The sequence below is a fragment of the Orycteropus afer genome, unplaced genomic scaffold (assembly GCF_000298275.1).
Source record: "Orycteropus afer afer isolate SDZICR_OR568_19922 unplaced genomic scaffold, OryAfe1.0 scaffold00007, whole genome shotgun sequence".
NCBI classification, from domain to species: Eukaryota; Metazoa; Chordata; class Mammalia; order Tubulidentata; family Orycteropodidae; genus Orycteropus; species Orycteropus afer.
The window spans coordinates 22,973,616-22,998,958 of NW_006921594.1; the positions used below are offsets into that span (position 1 = coordinate 22,973,616).

At 37.6% G+C, this 25,343-nt stretch overlaps 1 protein-coding gene across 1 annotated transcript in view; it reads right to left on the reverse strand.

Annotated features, from left to right (window-relative positions):
• The window catches only part of SEMA3C (semaphorin 3C), a 210,462-nt gene that overhangs the window by 73,135 nt on the left and 111,984 nt on the right, over positions 1-25,343 (reverse strand). Inside the window, exons 2-4 of the mRNA XM_007944851.2 lie at positions 15,107-15,267; positions 13,339-13,401; positions 3,591-3,710 (exon numbers count right to left, since the gene is read on the reverse strand). Coding sequence (XP_007943042.1) covers positions 3,591-3,710; positions 13,339-13,401; positions 15,107-15,267 — 344 coding nt within the window. The remainder of the gene's footprint in view (positions 1-3,590; positions 3,711-13,338; positions 13,402-15,106; positions 15,268-25,343) is intronic.

Consider the following 25,343-nt stretch of genomic DNA (forward strand, 5'->3'; position numbering starts at 1 on the left):
TATTACGTAATACATAGGGAGCTCTGGTAGCATAATGTCTAAGGCTAACCAGAAGGCTGGTGGTTCAAACCCATCAGTCACTCCTCGGAAGTAAGGTTGGGCAATCTACTTCCGTAGTGATACTGCCTTGGAAACCCAAGGAGGGGTTGCTGTGAGTTGGGGCCGACTCGATGGCACATAACAACAACAACAGCAACAACATAATATATAAATATTATATATTTAAACATTTTTTGGTCATCATGTCCCTTGTACAGTGCACATTATTATTATTATTATTTTTACTGTGCTTTAGTTGCAAGTTTACAGAGTTTGTTTTACATTCAACATTTCATGTACATTTAGTTTCACTCCCCATTTACCACCCCCAACCCTAAACCAGTCTCCTCCCCTCACTACCCAGTAACCACCACTCCCCATACCCCTCATAATTATGGACTCCTGTGTGTCCCACATTTCCTCTGTGTGAATGTTACCCCTCTGATACCCGGAGGTCGATTGCTCCAAAGGATGCATCTGCGTAGAGTTTGTGGGTGTGTTGCCCTGGTTTGAGTGGTGTGCTTGTACATCTTGTTTACTATTGTCCTGAGAGCCAGGCCCTGGGAGTGAGTTTTATTCCAGGCCCAAAATGTATCCTAGGGCCATAGTATTGGGGGTCCCACCAGACTCCATGTGATCAGTAGTTCTGGTCATTATTGTGTTTTTGGATTTTGTCCACATTTTTCCCTCCCACTTTATCCAGAATCTTCAGTTTTGATCCTTTCCTGAGTGGTTGACATTGGTAGCCAGGCACCATCTAGTTCTTCTGGTCTTGAGGTCCATCATGTCCTAGGGCTGATTGCTTCCAAATGCTTTTGTTTTTTTTTTGCACTCTTCTTTACTTCCAATGATAGGAGAACATTAGCTGCATCTCAGATGGCCTCTTGAAAGTTTTTAAGACCCCAGTTGCTACTCACCAATGTAGGATGAGGAACAAGATTTTTATGTATTTTGTTGTGCCAATTGAGTCTGTAGTGCCCCAGTACCATGGTCCTGAGTAGATCCATTGGATCTCTCTCCCACAGTGTCTGGCTGTCTGTGAGGGATTGCTCTTTTGGATAGTCACTACTGAAATGCTATAGAAAGATTTTGAATTAGTCTCTCAAAATAATACCAAAATCATAGGGTATAATGAAATGTGTAATGTTCCAAAAGTGAAATGGGATCATAAGCTATGCTCTAAAGTCAAATTAATTACAATGAATATGAGCATATGAAAGGTGTTGGATAGAAGTAAAATTAAATAATTCATGTATGCGCTAGCTTAACCTGGTTCACTTTTGGATTGATTTCAAATAGATAAAAAAATTCTGTGTGGTGTTAGCAGTAAGTACTACCCCAGGTCACTACAAAGAAATGTTAGGAATTAAGAAGAATAATTCTCTTAAAATTCAAATTTCTGCCTCATAATGTGGTCATTTTATCCCAGAGGACCTTTTAGCCTAAACTGAAAGAGAATTAATACACATATAAACACTAAACCAAAAAAACCACACCATTGCTGTCAAGTCACTTCCAATGCATGGTGACTCTATAGGACAGAGAATTATCCACAGGGTTTCTAAGACTGTATGTCTTTACAGAAGTAGATGTCACATTTTCTCCCAAAGAGTGGCTGGTGGATTCGAACTATGAACCTTTAGGTTATCAGCCAAGTGCTTAACCACTGTTCCAACAGGGCTCCTAATCTAAACATTAAATGTTGATAAAATTGTGCAGGTCTACATTTAAATGTAGTTTTATATACTACAGACATATAACGGTAACATTATGGTAAAGCCTTTTGACTACATATAAAATATATAAAGTTTAAAAATTCATAACAGTCTTCATTTCAAAATTGGCTCTTAATTTGTTCACATAGTATTTAGATGGATTATATCAATTAATGGAAATGCTTTCCTTTGAAACATATCTTTTGAACTGAGACTAAAGTAGTTCATATTTAGCAAAGTCATTAAAAATACATTTCATGCTGTTGTTCCAAAGGAGATTGTAGTTTGGACAGGCTTTCCAATTAAACCTTGAAGTGCATAGGGGGGCAGTTTGTGCATGGGAAAATGATTTTATTTGAAATCTTTGCTCTGAAAACTGCTCTGCTATTGTTGGCCTGCACGGTGACTGCACAGCCTTCAGTAGAGTCTCTGACAGATTGCAGACGTCTGAGGTAGCTGTTTATTTAATCAATTGATCACAGGCATGTGGTTCTCATGACAAGCTCAATGCAGTCAACTGTATTCTTCCAAGAAGCATAGCTTCACTTTTCCTTTAAGCATTTTAATATTTCCTATCATCTTGAACCACATTTGGAACTGACTCAAACTGGAGTCAAATTGTTATCTCTCAGTTCTTTTTAAATCATTTTTAATTTACCAAATGTTACACATGTTAAATTACATATCTGAAAAACAGTAAGTAAATAATAAAATAATACAGAAAGAATCATTGTTCAATGATATTAGTTCTAAAGTCAATTAATTCTTGTTGAAAGGAAAGTAAACTTTATAGGGTATATCAGAGGCTTTATTTAATCCTTTCCACAATTCTGTTCTTTAAAATTGGATTACATCATTCTTGAAGAACTGGACTTTCTAGAATTTAGTTGCATAATGAAACCCAATTAAGATAATTTAAATCCATTCAGTTGAAAAATAATTATGTTAAGTCAAACAACGTATTTGTCTAAAAGAAGTTGGGAAAATTCTTTTTGTCTATTCATAGTTTCCTATGTCAACAGGTGTGGAATGGGATAAACATAGTCTTAAATATCACAGGTAAAGCTCAAACATCCATATATTTGACTACATGTGAGTTATATTGACTGAAAAACCAAGTTTATTGTGAAAGGGTAGAACTGCCCCAGTGGAGTTTCCAAGGCTGTAACCCTTCCTCTGTGGAGTGGCTGGTGGGTTCCAACCACTCACCTATTGTTAGCAGCCAAGTGCTTATCACTGTACCACTAAGGCTTCCTATGTATTCAACTAGTCTTTAGCTAATTTTTGGTTCACCCTGTCCCATATCATTTTAAAATATAAGAACAAGGCTAGCATGACCTAGTACTGTCTGAGGCTGGTCTGAAAAGAAAATGTGGTTAATTAATTATATCAACATATTTTCAACTAAGGCACTTGGCATCCTCCATTATTCACATTGTACAGTCATGTAGCTCAGAAGGGCTTACCAACTTTGAGAAACAAGTAAGAACTTAATTAAGATAGATCTTAGACTGTAAGTTTAAGAAAGACTATTTTTCACATTGCAGAAAATATTATCCATGCTTTCTACTTAAAGTAATCAGAAAATCGAAACATTTTCCTTTTCTTTATTTTTAACAGCTTTTCCATTCAGAAATCTCTGTATATTTTTTTTTTAAATCAAAGACAAACAGCTATACTTTCATTAACTTGAGAGACAAGAACCATATGTAACACAAAAAAAGTCTTGAAATATTTTTATGGATATTGACTGCATTTCTAAGTTTTTACTCTAAAAACTTTTAAAGAGTTTTTTTAAAATTTTTGCCACTAACATGAAAACTAAAAATCACTTACCTCTGATCTCCTCCCTCTGTTCAAATAAGTACAGACTGGACTGAAAGCACCACTCCCACAAACATACAGATGAGTGCGGTTGAAAGCCTGAATTACACGGACGAAGTTCCCACAGCCATGCTAAGAGAACAGGGAAATACTCAGTTAATAACTCAATGCTATTTATGTTATAATTTCAGATTCTGGATGATAGGCAACAATAAGGTAACATCATAGTGTAATGTGTAATCCTACGCCATTGACACATTATGGATGTACTTTAAAAGGTAATTCCAGAATACTCATCTAATTTCTGGAAGTACCAAAGCAAAGATTAAGACTTGATGTTACTTTAGAAAAAGAATGAAGTCACCAGTAATCACAAGAATCTTACTGGAAAGAGTCACTCAACAAATATTTGGTATCTACCTTATGCCAGGCAATAGTCTAGCCCCTTGGGTATTCATAGTGAATAAAATAGACAACAATGTCTACGAACTAGGACTTGAACCATGGCTATGCCACAAACCAGCTAATCTGTAGGAAGGGACTCACTAGCAATAAGGCAGACTCCCACAATGTCTGATGCTACGTCCACAAGAAAGCAAAAGGAAAAGCAAGTGGCCTGAGTTAATTATTTGAAATCATTATCTAGCTTCTTTCCAGGTCCATTGAACCAGCTTTAGTTTTTGTCATTATTTTTAACCTGGACCATGGCAATGGTGTCAGTTCCATCCAGCTAATATTTACTGAGCTCACAGTCTATGTAAGGCACTGTGTGTGGTGCTAGACACACTGGCATGCAAAGACTCAATTGCTGCTTTCAGAACAGGAAGGACGTGATCCATCAGGCTGTGGTAGGTGCTATATTCGGGCTATAGTTTTCTTTCCTAAAGGATTATAGAAGGAAGGAAGGGACGCTAGGTAATGCTATCTGTGTGTGAAGATGTGAGAGGAGTCATTTGAACTAGGTCTTGAGGAAGAAGCTAGAAATTATGAGAGGCCAAGGGGGAAGGAAAGAACGTTCCAACAGAAGAAAGAGTATGAGCAACACAGAGACATGAGCATGCAGGAATGACTTGGTAAACATGCCTGGCATGGATAGAGGATTATTGGGAAATGAGAACAAAAGGAATTTAGAGTTGGACTTTTATGCCACAGTCTGCAGATAGACTAGAGGTAGATTTGAGCATGGAGATGTCAGAGCCAGATGACCTGGGTTCAAACCCTGGATCCACCTTTTGCTACATGTGTGGCCTTGAAACAGTTCTTAGCCTCACTGAGTTTCAGTCTTTTTATCTGTAAGATGGCAATGAGAGTATTTGTTGAGAGGAATATATTAATAAAGCATTGGAATAGTATCTGGTGCATAATAAACACACACTAGTGTCAGCTATTAAGATTCTTTCGTTGTAATGCCTATTACAATTCTCAGCACAAACCCTCTGAAATGAACAGGGCATTTGTCTTGCTACAAAAAGGACATGGGGGCGGCTTCCTCCTCTAACTTCATGACGGGGAATAAATCACCATTAGCAGCCTAAGGCTGATACCTATGAGGTGGAAGTCAGACATGCCACCACCCTCCAAACTTTTTACCAATTCTCACATCAACTGTCACTCCCATGGCACTCACTGCTCTGCTGGGTTTGATAATTTATTGCAGTGGCTACATGGAACTCACAGATAATACTCACAATTATGGGTTTTACTAAGGAAGTAACAGGTTACAATTAGGTTCAGAATTGTTCAGGATATCATTCTCTGATCAGGACAGCCTCCCCCTGCATGCCCATAGGCATGCCTCTCTTTGGCCCTTCACCTCTTAGCCTGGCCTCTGCCCTACTTGGGCAAGTGTTACAAAGCTCTTTTAGCTCTGATGATAGGTGCACCAAGGCACACCCCTCTCCTAAGCAAGCCCACCACTCTTTCTCGCACTGGTCTCTTAATTCTGTTGCCTCTGTTGCTGCTGTCTCTCTGCCATAGGCTTGGTGAAAGGATTGATTGTGGACCCAAGGATGCACTCCAGTCCAGGCTTTTTGTCTTGATGGTAGTGAGATCTCCCATTTCCACTCTGGGATGGCTTATTTTAAGTCTAACAAGATGGCAGAACTGACCAATCCTCACCCACATCAGGGTTTCATACACTTTATTTTCATAGTCCAACCCCAAGATGCTGCCATGTATTTTATTCACATTACTAACAAGGACTTCTGATAGTGTAGTGCCTAAGGTACTTGACAGCTAACCAGAAGGCTGGCAGTTCAAACCCACCAGCCACTTCTCGGAAGGAAGGTTGGGCAAACTACTTCTGTACTGATACTGCCTCGGAAACCCATGGAGGGCTCGCTATGAGTCGGGTCCGACTCCATGGCACATAACAACAACAACAAGCTATCCAGTCTCCCTGGTGGGTCACAACACATACCACATTTACATATTTCTACCTACTCATCTGATGGGAGTCACAAAGACCATGGCTAGAAGAGCCATACCAAGTAATTCACTGCACCACACCTGCATAGGGCTTAGCACAGGTCCTGATCATAGTAGATATCTATGAAAAAAAAACTGAGGGAATGAATGAAAGCTAGTGGTGGAAACTTCAGCATGAATAAATAATCTGGATTATACTGTTTAATGCCCTTTCAAAACTATTTTCCTAGTAATACGTTAAGTGTAAATTCAGGCTATTAACATAAAGTAGGATATCATAATATTTTTATTTTATATATACATATATTGTTGTATGCCATCAGGTTTATTCTCATTCATATATACATCTATATCATGAAATCCTGGAAGGCTATATCAAAAATTAAGAGTACAATTTGAGTAGTACAATTATTACTTAACAGTTATACAGCATTTACTGTATTATGGACTCCTCAGAGCACTCTGAAAATATTAATTCTCTTAACAACTTGAGGAACTCTAGTGGTACAGTGGTTAAAGCACTGGGCTTCTACTTAAAAGGTCAGAGTTTGAACTCACCAGCTGCTCTGTGGGAGAAAGATGTAGTCTGCTTCCATAAAGATAAATAGCTTTGGAAACTATATGGAGTAGTTTTACTTTTTCCTATTTGGTCACTATTAGACTGAATAGACTTTCATTTTTTTGTTGTTATAGTTGCTGTTGTTTTTGGTTTCTTAACAACCTGATAAGGTAGGTACTACGAGTATGCCCATTTCACAGATAAGGTAACTGATTTTCAAAGTCCTCAGGGTCACAGAACTAAGAAGAGATTGACTTCCATTGTTTTATAGATGCTTTTCCAGGCTTTCTAAAATTTCTGTATAGAATATGCATTAGTTTTATAATATAAAAACAGGTATAACTTAAAAAATGCTCTGTGAATAAATTCATATGTGAATAAAGCTTCAAAATCTTTTATTTTTCTTGGTTCATACTATGCAAAGGAAAAGTATCTCTGTATTATTTTTTAATTGTCTTGGTCTATAATACCTCTTTGGTCTGAGGAGTAAATAAAAATATTTTGATAAAGTTAATCCTAAGGAATATATATAATTTCCAGTAGTTTAAGATTATCTGGTTACAGAAACAATAAAAGTAAACTACTGATATTCTACAATTAATAAATGGAGTTTATTATACACACACATGTACACCACACACACATATATATACAAATACATTTCTGTTTGTTTTTCAATGATCATTTACAGTGCTTACTTAGTATATTCATTAAACTCCACCTACCTGGATATACGTTAAACAGCATGTGCTATTGTTTAAGTTCAATTTATTTAGGGTATGAATAAAATATTAATGTTTAGAAATAAGTGAATCATATAGGAATGTGAAGACATAGCAGCAGAGAAAGAATGGTAAGTATGTTACATATTTTTAATTAAGGCAGAAAATTCACTGTATAATGTATAATGATTGTGGTAATGATTTTTTTTTTTTTACAAACCGTAGTTTATTATTACGTTGTTGTTTTGGTTGTTATTTGCCATCGAGTCAAACCTGACTCATAGTGACCCCTCCTTGGGTTTCCGAGGTGGTATCACTATGAAAGTAGATTGTCCAACCTTCCTTCCGAGGAGTGCCTGGTGGGTTTGAACTGTCAGCCTTCCGATTAGCTGTCAACTGCCTTAGGCACTACACTACCAGAGCTCCTTTAGTTTATTTTAGTGTTATGGTATTTTAGTATCTGGGACCAAATTTTAAATTCTAATGAGTTATATCTCATAAATTAACTGCTTACATTTTTTAATTCTAGTTAAAACTTCATGTAAAAATCTATAAAACTAAGATACTTGATAGTTTCATTTTTCTTCAATTATTATACCAGTACAGATTTTAAAGTTCTCCACATTATTTTTTTAGTAAAAGATGATTAGTATATTTGAAAGCAGAAAAAAATTAAGTTATCCAAAATTTACTTCTATTGTTTCCTATAAGGATTTGATATAGACATTATATTAATCCACAAATATTAATAAACCCATCATCCACTCTGTTCTACTCCCAGCTTCTGACAGACACTTGGATCACATCCCCAAATTTTCTTGCTTCCAACTCCAACTATTTAGATCTGGTTCATTCAGTCAAGAATTATATAAAGTGCTCACTATGTGCAATGTCCAGGACTGAGTAACGGGGATAATGATGCTACACAGGGTTTACAATCAGTGAAGAGAGACTTGGAATTTTCTAAAGTGCTAGAATGTTTCAGGTATACAATGAGGGAGAGTTCTTAGCCCATTCCCAGAAGAAAAGAGAAGGTTCTCCAGGGAAGTGACACCTGCGCTGTGACCTGAAAGGGTGAGTGGACGATTCACAGGTTAAAAAGGTAGTAGAAAATGAGATAATTGAAAGAGAGGAGAGTCATATGCAGCACGCACCAAAGGCTGCAAGAGGGAAAACGTATGCCTCATTTGGATTCCAATGTCATTGAACAAAACATGGGGAAAGTTTACACAAGACTTGACATCAGCTATATTTTCCCATTGTTTTTTCATGTTTAAATATCATTCAAAAATATTTTTTAAATTCCGCCAACTGCTATACAGAAGGAAATCGCTACTGCAAACTCTGGGCTATATACTTTTAGGTCTCAGTTGTACAAGTTGTTTTTCCAGTTGATATTGTTCCCTTCTGGGAAATAACAGCCAAATTAATTCTTGCAAACAGCTGTTCTGTGTATGCAAGGAAGGAGAGTATAAATATAAGACAATTATAGAGCAAGTGTCCTTTAATTAGGATGCAGGTAAAAGGCCAGTGCAGTGTTAGGTAAGTTACTCACCCTCTTAGTGTTTTCATTTCTTCTCTTAAAAATGCTGTTGTTGTTGCTAGGTTCTTGTGGTAGTTTGGTTTGTGTGTCAACTTGGCTAGGACTGGTTGAGTGGCTGGGCAGCTGGATGTACTATTCCCCATGATGAGACTGATAATCAACTCCATGGTGGAATCTACTATGAGAAGCTGAGGAGCTGCCTTAGGGATGTGGTCTGCTTCCTGTATATAAGAAGAAGCCTTGGGGAATGGTCTCTGGCTAATGGCATGCTTGAACCCTGCATGTAGCCAGGTCGTTGCTCAGCAGCCTGCCATGCTCTGCCAACCTTGGGACTCTGAATGGACTTGAATGAATGACCTGCCATGTGGTTTGGTAACATCAGGACTATGCCTTTTTACTTGTCAACCTTGGGCTTGTCAGCCTCAGCAGCCAGCAGCTAAGTGAAGAAAAGCCTCCAGCCCAGTGGTCTGGGAGAAGGAAGCAGAGCTGAAGCCCAGGGTTGAGGGGCTTTCACCCAGCCCCTAGAGCCTGGCACTTTGAACTCAGACATAAAGCCTCCAAACTGTAGAGAATAAACTTCTGTTTCTTCAAGCCATCCCATTTGTGGTATATTCTTGTCAGAGAGATACTAGGTAACCAGAACAATGTTGCTGAGTTAGTTTTGACTCCTAATGACTCCATGTGCAGCAGAATAAGCTGATGCTCAGCCCTGCACCATCCTCACAATCATTGCCATGCTTGAGCACATCATTGTAGCCAATCATCAATCCCTCTCACTGAAGGTCTTCCCATTTTTCACTGCCTCTCTATTTTACCAAGCATGGTATCCTTCTTCAGGGACTGGTCCCTTCTGACAACATAACCAAAGTATGAGCAATGATGTCCAGGCATTCTTGCTTCTAAGAAACATTCCAGCTGCACTCTCTGCAAGGCATTTGTTTATTCTTCTAGCAGTCCATGGTACATTCTATATTCTTCACCAACACCAAAATTCAATGCATTAGTTCCTCTTCTGTCTTCCTTATTCATTGTTTGGCTCTCACATGCCTATGAGGCTATTGAAAATACCATGGCTCAAGTTCAAGTGCACCTTCATCTTCAAAGTGACATCTTTGCTCTTTAACACTTTACAGAGGTCTTTGCAGCAGATTTGCCCACTGCAATACATCATTTGATTTCTTTAGTGTTGCTTCTATGGGTTTTGATTTTAGTTCTAAATAAAATGGAATTCTTGACAACTTCAATCTTTTCTCCACCTTGTAGCATTATTATGAGGATTAAACTAAAGCACTTAGAACAGTGTTTCACCTGCTCCATTAACAGCTGGACACTATTGTTTGATAAAAAACTACATATATGTCTCATCATCCATGCCATAATGTGAAAACTCTTAAAGGTAGGAAGTCCATCTTATTCACCTGTAGATTCACCACAATAATTAAATAAATTGAACAAATTAAAAATTTCAGTTGCTATTCTTTTGTCAGTGACATATTAAGTAATTAGGCCACTTTAGTAATTTATGGTATCTAAATTAGGGGATTCTTAAATTGTTGTTTTCGTTAAGAAGTATAATATAAAATGTTGTTATGGATTGAATTGTGTCCCCAAAAAGTATGTGTTGTAAATTCTAACCCCTATACTTGTGGATGCAATCCCATTTGACAATACAACGCACAAACGCAATGCACTGACATGGAGTAGGATCCAACTCACAATGACCCCTCCATGGGTCCTCGAGGCAGTATCACTATGGAGGTAGATTGCCCACCCTTCCTTCTGAGAAGTGGCTGGTGGGTTTGAACTGACAGCCTTCTTGTTAGCAATCAAATGTCTTAGGCACTACATTTTCTTTATTATGTTTATAAGGCAATATCAGTGCAGGGTATTTTTTAAACCAATCACCTTTGGTATACAAATGAAGCTGATGTGGCATGGAGAAGCAAGCAGAGATAGGGGAAGATGGGATTCCAGGCCACATGAAGGTCACCAAGGAATCAAGGAATAGAAGGTAAAAAGAGAAGAAATTACTCTAGAACCAAACAGAGAGCCAGCACTCTGAATTCTGACTTCTAACCTCCTAAACAATGGAAAAATAAGTGTGTTTGTTAAAGCCACCACTTGTGGTAATTCTGTTAACAGCAGCACTACCTAGCTAACATAGTTCTCATCCGAAAATGCTAAGGATGTGTTTGGAATCATTTTTCTATCACTGGCCTTTTTCTTGGAGACTAATTAAAGAGCATATGCTCTGTAAATGTCTCACATTTAAGAAGTGAGATGGATTTCTTCAAAACACTCTCTTCCCTGCATAGACAGAATGTGTATTTGAAAAAAGTAATTTGGTTATTTCCCAAGACTCAGCAATATTGGGTGGACAAACAAAACCTGTCCAGCTGAGACCTAAGAATACCTAGAACAGAGCTCTCCTCTAGCTTTTCCCCTGCGTACACTAACTGGCAGCCATTGACGGCATCTACGCATGACATTAGAACCTGACAGAACTACGCGGAAATGGAAGATTGTTTTGGAAATTCTATCTAATGACCTTTAATTGTCATAAGGTAAATGCCAGAGAGTTTCTATTTTGCCAAAAGGAGTAAGAAGTCAAAATACTTGGCCAAGATTCTCCAGAAAGTCAACAACGATTTTTGGAAAAAGATGTGTAAAAGTATTTAAATCCTACGCATTCTCTCTGTGGCAGTTTCCATGAATATGAAATGCAAATCTTTTTGAACAAAGGACAATCATATTCAGTAATTATAGCCACAGGATATTATTGTGGCAAAAGGCAAGACATAATCTGATACACATCCATGGGAAAAAATCTACATTCAAGAATGAAATAAAATAGTTCACTTCATGCACAATTACTGAAATAATAGCTTCAGGGGAGAAAAAGTCTTCTCTGGTACATTATACTTCATTCTACTATTGGCTCGCTAGAAGGCAACTGTAATGTATTCTTTTGAAGGTTTCTTCCACATTTTTATGTATTTTTCCCTCCAGACTGTGGTCTAACAGATCCCTTAAAGGGGAAATACATCTCCTCAACATTGTTCCTTCCACATTTTAAAACCTATCCTGTAAGGTGAATAATAAAATTGAAAAAGTGAGACCCAAAGCTGAGTCAGTCCTGATGAGCTCTTTTGCCAAAAATGTCCCCCCAGTGAGACCCAAAGGCTTTCCATGGCCCGACTGTGACCCAGACCTTTTCAGTACCTTGCACTTGGGATTATTCAGAGCAGATGAAAATAAAAGTTTAATTCCCACATTTTCACCCCCTCTCCCACCAAGGATTAGTCTTTTGCTCTGTTTAGCTAACCAGGTAAACCTGTGAAAGACTCACTGCCCAGGCTCAGTGTACAGCATTCACTCCTGCAATCAATGTTTCTTGCCTCTACTGCACAGCTTGATAGTAAGTTGAGGCAAATACGTTACCAACTCAGTCCTCAGCCTGTGTGTGTGTGTTTGCATTTCTTAGTTTTGATACCCCTTTCTTCTAGTTTAGTCTCATTGTTGCAAAGCATATATGTCCACACTCATTTGATAAAGTTGACCTCTCAAACAAGACAACAAAGTTAGTGAGAGCCACAACTGTCTATTTTGGACTAATTAAGTCCCTAGCAACTAGCACCATGCCAGACATGTAATCAGTGCACAATAAATATTTGTTGAGTGAATGAATGAATGAATGATGAACAGAAGAATCTCTTTACCAAATTATTTGTGAAGGAGTGGAACATTTTATACTTATTTCCATGACTTTATTTTCTTATGACTTGAGATAAAAAGATAAAGTAACATATCAATTTTATTATAAACATGAAATTACATGTGAACATTAAAGATATGTTCAATGTATTTCTTTTAAAATATTCAAGAATAATATGTCAGTTTCAGCAGATCACTTGTAGAAATCAATACTGATTTTTTTTTTCTTTGATTCTTAATATTGAATCCTTCCTAAAGGGAAACAAATTGTAAAAGTGTTACACACTGAATATTTACTGATATGTCTATCTGTCCTGATTGCTCTTTTCTTGGTTATTTTTAATTAACAATGGTTCAGCAAGAGTGATTTATGCCTCTGGAATGTGTGGGCTAACCACTACTGTTTTGCAACGAATCTTTCTTTGGAGAAGTCCACATGGTATCTGGGAGCTGCTCCAGACATTTGCATTATCATTATTTCAGAAGCCTGCTGAGAATTCTGTAGGTTGGATCCACTTGGAGCAGGAGTTATTACTGAAATCCATCATGAAAAGTGTCAGCATGCAATAATGAAAGCAAGGCAGGAAAATTTTTACCCGGTCAGGAATTCCAAAGTTGCAGATGGTATGAGAGTTCCAATCTCTTTGCATTTTCATTTTTACCATGTGTCCAGCAGAGGATTTAAAACACCAGCACCCTTTGTCTCACTCTTGGCTACACTCAAGAGACATTGATTCAAAGACCAAATATTTAAGTTTATTACTATTATTAATATTATTTCTCTTAAAAACTCACTGTGGGATCTTTGCCAGCCATTTTGCACTCTTCGACTTTGATTGTAGATGCTGGCCAGAAAACCTGCTCAGAAAGGAAAATAAAGTTGCATAATCTCACCCAGATATATACAGCTCAATGCTCTTCATTCACTGCTAATAGATTTTTTTTCAGGTCTATTTATACTTACATTTGCATTTAGTTTTATGAACTCAAGCTAATGAAGATTTTAACTATTTTAATCCCTCATCTAATTTTTCTTTAACAAGTAATTCAATAATATGTGCAATGTATTAATTGTATAATGCTAAAATGATGTTATCCCTAATGGATATGTGCACTCTGCAGTGCATATTTTCCACCTTTTGACTGATAGTACACTTTTCCCCACTGCCTATGTCATAATGAATTTACATTTATATTGCTATCTAGGTTTAATATTATTTTTGTGAAACCACACAGCTGAACAAGTCAGATTTACTTAAAATGCATCCCTAGACAATTCTAGCTAAAATAACTTGGTGATAACTAAGAGATTTCCTCTAAGAAATACTGTGCTAGCCTTCTAAGTCACTGACACTTGGGTCAAGTCTGGCAGTAATGATTGTCTTATTGTTCATCTATTGTTTGTTGTTAAAACAGTAATTGCAGAAGTCTCTTCATTGTAATAAATGGATAATTATTTATATTTCTTTACTCCAATGAACCTCGTTGTGCAATAAAATGATAAGTGTGGGCCACACTTGTTAAGATAACAGTATATTTAACAACTGTGCTCCTTTCAAGTCCTCCTTTTTTCTGCCCATTCTGCCTTGCTGTACTCTGTGTTCCCATTTTTCCCTTTCTGTATATACACATGGAGGCCACAGGTGGTGCAAAGGTTAACACACAGCTGCTAACGGGAAGCTTGGAGACTCAAGCCCACCCAGAGGAGCTTTGGAAGAAAGGCCTGGCTATTTACTTATGAAAATCAACCACTGAAAAACTCTACAGAGCACAGTTCTACTCTGACACACTTGGGTAACCATGCGCTGGAATTGGCTTTATGGGAACAAGTTTTATATATATGTATATACACAAATACATATATATATATATATATATATATATATATATATGAATAAAAAGACAAACTCACTGCCATGGAGTCGGCAACCCCTCCTTGAGTTTCCGAGGCGGTATCACTATGGAAATAGATTGCCCAATCTCCCTGCCAAAGAGTGGCTGGTGGGTTTGAACCTCCAGCCTTCTGGTTAGAAGTCAATTGCCTTAAGGACTATGCCACCAGTGTTCCATACACACACACACACACACATGTATGTATATATAAACCAAACCAAAAACCAAACTCACTACTGTCAAGTCAGTTCTGACTCATGGGGACGCTTCCTTGGATTTCCAAGCCATTATCTCTACAGAAGTAGATTGCCCAGTCTTCCTTCCAACGAGAGGCTGGTGGGTTTGAACCTCCAGCCTTCTGGTTAGCAGACTAATGCCTTAGGCACTACACCATCAGAACTCCTACACACACACACACACACACACATGCATATACATATAAGGGGTGGCACAAACAATTAGTATGTTTGGATGATAACCAAAAGTTGTAGCTTTGAATCTCCTCAGAGGTGTCTTAGAAGAAAGGCCTGGTAATCTACTTCTGAAAAATCAACCACCAAAAAAATTCTACAGAGCACAGTTCTACTCTGACACACACACACACATCTGACACACACACACACACACATCAGTAAGATCAACATTGCATTCATAAAAATGATAAACTTACACTCAAAGGTTCTTGACTTATATTGTTAATATTCAAGGAAAGGATATGATCTTTGCTGCCCACATATATCCGGTCCTGATCTTCATCCATTAATAATATCCTGTAGTCTAAAGGGTGGTGGGATAGGCTGAAATATTCAGAGGTCTTTGTTTCCCGCAGTTCTGAAATAATGAACGGCACAAGTGAGGACAGAGCATATTGGCCCCATGATTCTATTATTTTTAAAGCAAAATCTTAGAGAAATAGTTACAAAAAAAGTCAAGAAAAATTTCCCCCTACAATAATAAATTAATTAGAAGATTAGTTATATTAGTGAAATTTTTTATTCATTGCCTCTGTTTAGATAAATCGAATGAATAAACACAGTGATAATGTTTATGATTATACTGTATGATTGTAAACTATTCACATCTGAAAACCTCAAATCAGTTTTATTACTGGATGTCATCAGCTCAAAAGCTAATTAAGGGTTAACCAAACAAAGGATAGTGAACAGTCTGGACAAAAGTAATTGTTGTTATGTGCCGTGGAGTTAGACGCGATTCATAGCGACCCCTCCTTGGGTTTCCAAGATGGTATCACTATGGAAGGAGATTGCCCAACCTTCCTTCATGGGTAAATGTCTTCCTAACCACTTTGCTGCTGTTGTTGTTAAGTTCCCTCGAGTTGGTTGGATGCATAGTGGTTGTACAATAGAATGAAATGTTCTGTGCTATCTTCATGATCGTTGCTGTGTTTGAGCCCAGTGTGGCAGCCACTATGTCAATCCATCTCATTGAGAGTTTTCTCTTTTTCGCTGACCCTCTACTAATGTTTCATTCTCGGACTCAACAAATTCATCATTTTATGATTGTTATTTTCTATTCTGAATATCTTCTTTATTCCACAGAATATTTCTAACTAGTCTAATATATTTTCTATAAATTACTGGAAAATAAATCACCTTTTCCAGCCAATGTCATTTAGAAGGCAATGCTGTTTAAATGACAGTATACCTATGCCTGTATCAAAGAGGAAAATCTGTACCTCGTTATTCAACGACTCATGTTCATTCACTTTTTTCACATTGAATATATGTCTGGGAAGCTGACCTTTGAGGACAATGAATGTTTCATGACAATAAAAGAGATTGATAATCATTATGGCAGATTCAATTTTCTTCCTAGTCAAAATGTGCCTTTGCAGAATTTAAGACTTTTCCATTCAAGTGGTTCAAGATTTCTTTTCAATTTTGATTATGATCTTGAAATAGTGTCAAACTCTGAAAGACTCAGCTTTCTGGAATTACTATTTCAGTGCTGAACCATTTTTAAATTTTTAAGAGTTAATTTATAATTGTTTCTAGAAATTCTGGTGGGGCTACACCGTGACTCAAACCAAAATTGAAAATTATGTTTTTGGGAAGCCATGAACTACATTCTGTGAACTCTTGGGTCACATCCCATATTAGAAGATAGAGAAGTCACAATTTTTATTTGTTTTCTGAGTACACAAGTTCAGAAAGCCTACCATAAGATCATTTTATCCAGTAATCTGAAAATACCATGAAAATATTGTAGGGGTTATGAATTTAGTCCCTGGTGCAAACTGCTTGTGACATTGAACAAGATATTGTGCCTTAATTTCCTCATTTATAAACAAGAATAGTACCTTCTACTGAGAATTCCTATAAAAATCAATTATAACAATACCTGGGACAATTTAAGAGTGACAGAGAACTTGTCAATACATTCAAAGTATTATTATTGTTACTGCTAGTATTAGAGTTGTTAAGTTTGATCATTGATATACAAGACATATGGATATAGGTATAGTAGAAATATTTTTCACTACTTTTTAATTTTAAGTCTATAAAATTACTAATGCATGATCTTAAAGAACATAATCTGTGATGTACTGTCCATACAACAACATTAAAACATAGGATTTTTTATATGGAAGAAATCATTAGGAAGCCAGAAAAAATACATTTGAAGAAATATGAGAGGTAAAATCATGAGAGGAGACACTGAACTAATTCTGGAAGTTCTCCATCACTGGACTACTTCTGTTATATGGGATTTTTTTAAAAAAGAAAAAGAAATCCTCGCTGGCTTTTTTTTTTTTTTTTAGGCATCTTCATTCATAGTGTGTGTGCTTTGTGGTTGACACCCACAGGCCCCATCTTCCTACCTTTCAATTATGCTTTGTGTAGTTCAGGAGTTTCTAGAAAATACTGTTCTTTTCCTAATCTATATTGAAATGAAACTAAGAGAATGAGCTTATCTGGGTAAATAGTTTCAACTGAAGTTTGCTTGGAAGTAACAATGGAGTTCTCTTCTCTACCTGTTTCGTTAGAAAGTCATTGATTTCTTGCATTCTTTCAAATACAGGAGGGAGCAGTAACTGCCTCAACTTAACATCTTCCTGGTCTGAGGATTTTATCTATTTCTTTGAGTCATAAATCTATCTTCAAATTTAATTACCTGTAGCTCATTGACAGTTGACAGCTCTTGGCGGAGAAACATTTACTTTAGAAGAGACGTTGGTTGTTAAGGTAGAAGCCCACACTATTTTGTTTAAAAACTATTTAAATTGCTGCTGTTGTTGTTATTTGCCGTTGAGTCGGCCCCCGACTCATAGCGACCCCTCCTTGGGTTTCCGAGGCAGTATCACTATGGAAGTAGGAATGCCCAACCTTCCTTCCGAGGAGTGGCTGGTGGGTTTGAACTGCCAGCCTTCCGGTTAGCAGTCAAGTGCCTTAGGCACTATGCTACCAGAGCTCCTAAATTGCTGCTAGTAGTAATAATTGAAATTTGGGGCTTGGGCAAAAAAGAAAAAATAAATTGTTTTTGAGAAAAATAAGTTCAAAGCACAAGAATTTTATCTCTAAAAAAAAACGACCCAAGAATCCATCATTTTGGCTTAATGTAGATCCAACTTAAGTCAATGAATGATTTAATGATTTTCTCAGAGTGAAAGAAAGAAACAGATTTAATCATATAGCCACAGTCATTAAAGGGAAACCAGTTACTGGTTCCTCTTCTAAACAAGTCAGAGTGGCACTGTCCTACATTTCTTATGTCTTAATTCTGATGTCATCCTTTCTACAGCACTAGAGGCACAGCTGGTTGTGTTGTACCTCAGGAGATGTCTCATGATTGAAGAGGACCTTGGCTAAAAATATGTGATACTGGAAAATGCAGCGGTCCCACAATGGGCAGCATAGCTCTCTGAGACCCTCTGAAAATCTGGGAAGCATCATTTTACAAAAAAGAAAACTTCTATTGCAGGATTCTATTCTAAATCACATTATTGTAAAACTCCATGATGGAAAATTACTGTAATGCTTTCACACTCTCTGAGGAAAAATTTGCAACACCAAATGCTCACTGAAATTCGTGTATTCACCTGGACTTTTCTTTGTAATGAAAATAAAACACTGTGAGTTTTAAGAATTTAACCAAGTCTGCAAGAACAAAAGATTTCCCCAAAATATAAATCCTAGTAATATAAGCTTCTAAGGAGCCCTCTCACTTCTTAGAAGCAAGAATGACCAGACTTCATCTCACCTACTTTGGTCATGCTGTCAAGAGGAGGATATCATGCTTGGTAAAGTAGAGAGTCAGAAAAAAAGGGGAAGACCCTCAAGGAGATGGATTGACACAGTGGCTGCAACAATGGGCTCAAGCACAGAAAGGATTGTGAGGATGGCTCAGGACTGGGCAGTGTTTCTTCTTTTGTACCTAAGGTATCTAGGAGTCAGAACTGACTCAACAACACCTAACAGCCACAACAAAGGAGAGCTGGTAAGACACTGGTTAAGCACTTGCTGATAATCAAAAGGTGGCAGTTAAAACCCACCAGCCATTATGCAAATGAAACATGAGGTAGTCTGCTTCTGTAAAGATTACAGCCTTGGAAGTAGAAGGAACCTGTTAAACTACACAATTGGGGAAGTTATCCACTCAAATCACTATACTATATTATCTTTGGCCTCTTATGAAATTCAGATATTAGCAAAACATGAGTTGGTTGAAAATTAATTCCCAGGAGTCTCTCTTTTTGGAAGCATTTGCAGTGGCGACTCATTTTAAAGTCCATATGCTATTAAGGAACTCTGGTGGCACAGTGCCTAAGTCATTTGACTGCTAACAAGAAGGTTGGCTGTTCAAATCCACCAGAAGTTTTGCTGTTCAAACCCACCAGAAGGTTGGCTATTCAAACCCACCAATATGTTGGCAGTTCAAACCCACCAGCAGCTCTGTGGAATGTAAAGATTTACCACCTTGAAAACCCAATGGGACTCACTATGAGTCAGGATCAACTTGATGGCAGTGAGTTTGTTTTTTGGTTGGTGGTGCAGTGGTTAGAGTGCTTGACTGCTAACAGAAAGTTCACATTGTTCAAACCTACCAGCCACTCTGCAGGAGAAAGATGTGGCAGTCTGCTCCTACAAAGGTTACAGCCTTGGAAATCCTATGAGACAGTTCTACTCTGTTTTATGGGGTCACTATGAGTAGGAATTGACTCAAAGGCAATGGGTCTATTTTGATTTCAAATGTGTTATTAATTTATTCAATACATATTTATTGAGCCCTTATCACTGTTTATGCACTTGTTTGGAATGAGAAGACACAGTTATGAAGAAACCAAGCCCCCATGACAATTAGAGCTTTCACCTGACATTCTCTCAATTGTTGGGATAGCCACCCTGACATTTTATTCATCTGGACTTCAGCTCTCCCTCAGGCAAAATGAGTATCCACCAATTTCAAAGTAAATCCTTAGAATACATTTGACTTCAGAGATAATGCTACTGACAAGATAATTTCCTCTCCAGAATGTGTTCTCTCAGAAGAATTTTAAGTAACTTGTGGTCTTAAATTATCCATTCATGGTTTCATTTTTTTTTTTTTTTTAAATTCCCTTAGGCTCACAGTTTTGAAATTGAGTTAGATACTGGACTTCCCTCATCCCTTAAAGAATAACAGGCAGATGAAGACAAGAGCAGTGACACTTCAGCACACTGAATGACAAATATTCCCAATTCCCAAGTCAGAAAGGCCAAAGGCATGTTGCTAACAACCACATTTGCTCATAACTACCGGCAAGAGCTACGTATTGTGGGTTTACCATTAATAGGAACTTTTCTTGGTGCTTTATAAAATGATTTCATTTAATTCTCAAAGTCTTTTTGTTAGCTCTAATATCATTCCTATTTCACACATATAGATATGAAGATTCAGCAAACGTGAGGAATCTAACTGAGGTCACACAGTAATAATGAGTGGAAGATGCTAGAGCTGGGGTTCAAACAAGTCTGTTCCTTAATCCATGAATGGAATTAGATCATCTCCTGATTTTCTAATTATACAGAGAAATTCAACATTTATTGGGTTCCTACAATGTTTTTGCCCTGCATATGACTCTCTGCAGTATAAGAAATGCTTCAGCCTCTGGATTTTTTTTTTTTTTTTTAATCTCAGGGATGCTGTTCTCATTCCACGAAATGGGAACCAAGAGTCAGACATAGCTTCAGGCAGAAGGTAGAAAGTTCCATTTTTTTCTATTCTTTGGTGGGTGGGAAAGATGAACTAAATGGAAGCAAAATGCGAAATGAATGAAAGAAAGAGTGAGGGAAGCAGTTCTCACTTCCTGGGAAGGAAGATTAGCAAATAAGCAGGACGCTTTAAGGAAAACCCCTTAAGAAGGCCTATCATCCTGATTTGTCCCAGGCAACTCCAGTTTATGCCCATTTTCCTTGCATAGTCATCACTAGTGTTCTCAAGGCATTCTATGTTTGAGCTCACTCCTCTTAATTGTCTTGACTGGCTTTCCATCACTTTTTGGACAAAACTTCCTAACACGGCCTTTAAGGCCTTCCATGATCTGGCTCCAGATTACCTAACTAGAAGTCTGTCTCATCACTATTTTCCTATTTTATTTGTGTTATCACCCCTCTGGCCTCCCTTTCACAATTTCAAACTTGCCTCACTCCTTTTGGCCTCAGGACTTTGTACAAATTATTTCCCCTGCATACAAGATTAGTCTTGCCTTTTTCTCACTCCTACTATTAACTCAAGCTGTAGTTTAAAGGTAATTTAAGTTACACTGATTTATAAAAGCTTCCTTGATCCTGTAGATTAGGTCAGGCCTCCAGTCTGCTGATAAGTGCTCATTTCCAATTGTACTTTTCTCTTTTCTTGAAGGCTGCCTAGAATATCACTTGAAGTTATCTTATGCCACAGGGAGAAAGGAAGGGAGGCTGGTGAGGCAGCTTCAACGTGTGACTTGCTAAGACCCACCCTATCTTACAGATAGTTTTGCAGTAGACACTGACTCTGAATATGAAAGAAAGTTCCATGATCACTCAAATTCCATCCCTTTTTCTGCTACATTGAGTTTTATGATCTTTAAATTTTGGTGGATTAAAAATTATGAGCACAAAGCAACAAAATGAAAAAAACAAAATGCCAGCAAATTTTCAAAAAATCAGGATAACAATTTATCGTTATTACAATAGAAACAAACTACAAAACCCTCCAGCTTTGGAGTTTGCCAACACAGCCTGAATTTCCAGCTCCATTGTTTGCTGATACGGGCTTGACATGCCTCCTGACCTCCCTCTCACTGCCTCCACCACCAGTGCACTAAATCTCAGGTCCCTCATCTACAAAATAAAAAGAATGAGATTATTTGGTAAGCAGAACGATCTCTAATGTTCCCTGCAGCAATAAAAATGTCTATGAAAATAATTACTTTTTCAGTTTACAAGGATTATCCATTATTATAGAATATCTGTAAAGTCAATGTAATCCTAATATCACTATAAATCCGATGGGTGGAGGGGGTTCTTTTAAAAGTCTACCTTAGAAATAAAGCCACAGTAATAAAGCTGTGTCTTTCTGAAAAAATGAAGCTAAACCAAAAAAAAAAGAAAAAGAATAAAATGACTTCCCACATGTACACTAAAAGCATGTTCCATTTGTGGTTCTATCAGCTAGAGAATTCTGAATCCTACCTTCCTTTCCCCTAAATTCATTTGGGAGACAAGAAAAGAGACTTTAAAGACTTTAGGTGGCAATCTTCAGCTCCTTTTATGGGAAGTGGTGACCACATTCTACCTCAGAATACAGATAGTATACATATATGACACATTGTGGATGTCTTGTAGCTCCTGAAGTCAAAGGAAGTAACTTCTGGAAGTAGAACTAAATCTGAACTAACTGCTAAGCTGTAGGAGGGCAGGATGGATGAGCTGAGGTGGTGCTATCAATGCATTCATACAGTCAGGAAGGCCTCAGTCTCCACTTGAGTGTCCACTTGAATTGAAACTAGAGAGATAAACTTGTGGAAGAGGAAACACTTCACCTGACACCTCCTCTCTAGAGCCCTTAATACTTCTGAAAAAGCTGTTTTGGAGCAGGGTGTTCAAGGTCCAAAGAGGCTAACATAACAACCAAAAACAGAAAAGCAAAAATAATTTTAAAAGGGGAGGGGAATAATTAAAGTATACAACAATTAGAAAATGATGTAAATTAGTGTATCTCTACTAAATACAATTTTATGCTGTCATAACAATTGTTTAAGGAGATCTGGTAGTGTAGTGACAAAGGTATTTGACTGCTAACCAGTAAGTTGGCAGTTCAAACCCACCAGCCACTCTGCAGAAGGAAGACTGGGCAATCTACTTTCAAAAAGTTTTACCGCCTCAGAAACCCAGTGAGGGTTGTTATGAGTCAGAATGGACTCAATGGCAGTGAGTTTGGTTTTTTCAGTAACAATTGTTTATGAAGAATGTGTAAGGTATGGAAAATTTTTTTTTTTTTTCATTTTTAAGTTTTAAAAGCAGGTTATACTCAATAAGAAAACAATTGTTAATGTGTATTCACAGGAAATACTTTAAAATATTGATAGCTGATGCCCCTGGTGGTGGGCATAGAAATTTAAGGGCATTAAGACAATACCTAAGACCAGTGTATGTGCAGTAGGCAAGGGAGAGGAGCTGAGATGGGTGTGCTATCATGCTAGCAAAGTGGCAGAGCTGAGAGAATAAAATAGAATCCCAACTGGATTGACCACACCTGAACCATCAGATGAAAAGGTTCTTATAGCAGCATTTAACACTTGGCTGCCACAAAATTTACACTCTCTTTTTGTCCATGCTTTCAGTAAAACTTCAGATACATTGTGAGCTTCCAGTGGGGGACTTCTAGTCAGCAGACTTGAATATAGCAAAATGAGTAGGAAATCCTATGTGATGGTGAGATCGCTTGTCCCATCTCACACCCATGAAGTCCTCTGACTCTACATCACAGTTCACTATAACGTAAGTCATATGTTTATGTATAACATAGCTAGCCCTCCACACAATAAAACTACAATTTGGGTCATATATATGTTCAGTGCATCAATAGATAATTAATGAGCAGAGCCTAGGTAAAAGGATGAAGAAACTTGGTCTCTCCCCTCAACGTGGACAGTCTGGACTCGAGATAGCTACACAAACAATTGTAGTACAGGAAGATCACTTAGGAAATGATGATAGAGCAGAAAGAACATTAAAGAAGGAAGATTAAGTCTTCCTGAAAATAACATGGAAATCTTAGACGAAAGTGCTTGACCTTATTGCTTCATTCAACAAATACTAGTCATCGTTGTTAGGTGCTGTTGAGTTGGTTTCAACTCATAGCAACCCTATGTACAACAGAATGAAACATGCCCCAGTCCTTTGCCATCCTCACAATGGTTGCCACGCTTGAGCCTGTTGTCACAGTCACTGTGTCAATCCATCTCATTGAGGGTCTTTCCCCTTTTTGCTGACCCTCTCTCTACTTCACCAAACATGATATCCTTCCCCAGAGACTGGTCTATTCTGACAACATGACCAAGTATGAGAGATGAAGTCTGGCCATTCTGGCTTCTAAAGAGCATTCTGGCTGTATCTCTGCCAAGATAGACCTGTTCTTTTTATCTAGCTGTCAATGGTACATTCAATAATTTTTATCAGCACCACAATTCAAATGCATCAATTCTCCTGCAGTCTGGTTGAGCCACTATAAACAAGAAACTAATAATCATGGTAAAAAAGTATAGTAAAAGACAGAATCAGTATTTAAACAAAGCTGCTTTGACTGTGGATCAGAAAAAAAAACTTCTGCAGGGAAAAGGTATTCAAGTTGTGACCTGAAGGAGGACTATGAGTTAATAATAAAAAATAAAGAGACAAGCATTTTCTAGGGAGTGGACAGAGCTTGTGTAGAAACCCTGAGGCAGAAGATCCAAAGGATGATTAGAAGTTTTTGGAATCAATAAGGAGGATTTTGGTGGGGTGCTGAGGTGCCAGTAAAAAAAAAAAAAAAAAATCTGGGAATATGCACAGCATGATCACTGACAAGTTTGTTAGAAAGATAATTATGCTAGTGAAGAGTTCTCAATATAAAGACAGTTTATGGCTGCATGAGAGTTTAAAATTGAGATGTTTGGCGTGTGTAAACAGAATGGTCTAAAAGCAGAGCTTTAACTTCATTTTAAGGTCTACACCTGAGTCTAGAATCCATGTTGAATTTTAAAGCTGCGTTTTCTAATAGCAATTCCTCTAAACTTGAATGAGACCTAACATTGATGTTGCTCATAGACGCTAAAGGAGGCATTCCTTTTCTTTGGAGGTCTGGAAGGTGCAGGATATCACCACCTATTCAAGATGTGATCGCTCAGCATTTATCAATAAATCTTTATAGTAGACCCCCAGAAACAGATAAGATGGAGGAAGCAATTTTACTAAACAGATTACCAGAAAAAACCTGTCCTATCACTGTCCCGTGACCATCCTCTAATAAATTGTTGGCCATATGGCCTTAACCAATCATGTAACTCCACTTATAAGTTATCCACCTATCCCTGCTAAACCTTGTTTTTAGAAATCCCACCTTTGTCTCCCCATATTGTCTTTTCTTGTTGCTGTGTGCCATCAGTCGGACTCGACTCATAGTGACCCCTCTTTGGGTTTCTGAGGCAGTATCACTATGGAAATAGATTGCTCACCCTTCCTTCCGAGGAGTGGCTGGTTGGTGGGTTTGAACTGCCAGCCTTCTGGTTAGCAGTTAAGTGCCTTAGCCACTATGCTACCAGAGCTCCTTAATTATCTTTTATCCAGTTATAATTTTATAGCTTTCTAGTTCCTGTTATTAGGAGTTTTGGTAGTATAGTGCCTAAGGCACTTGACTGCTCACCAGAAGGCTGGTGGTTCAAACCC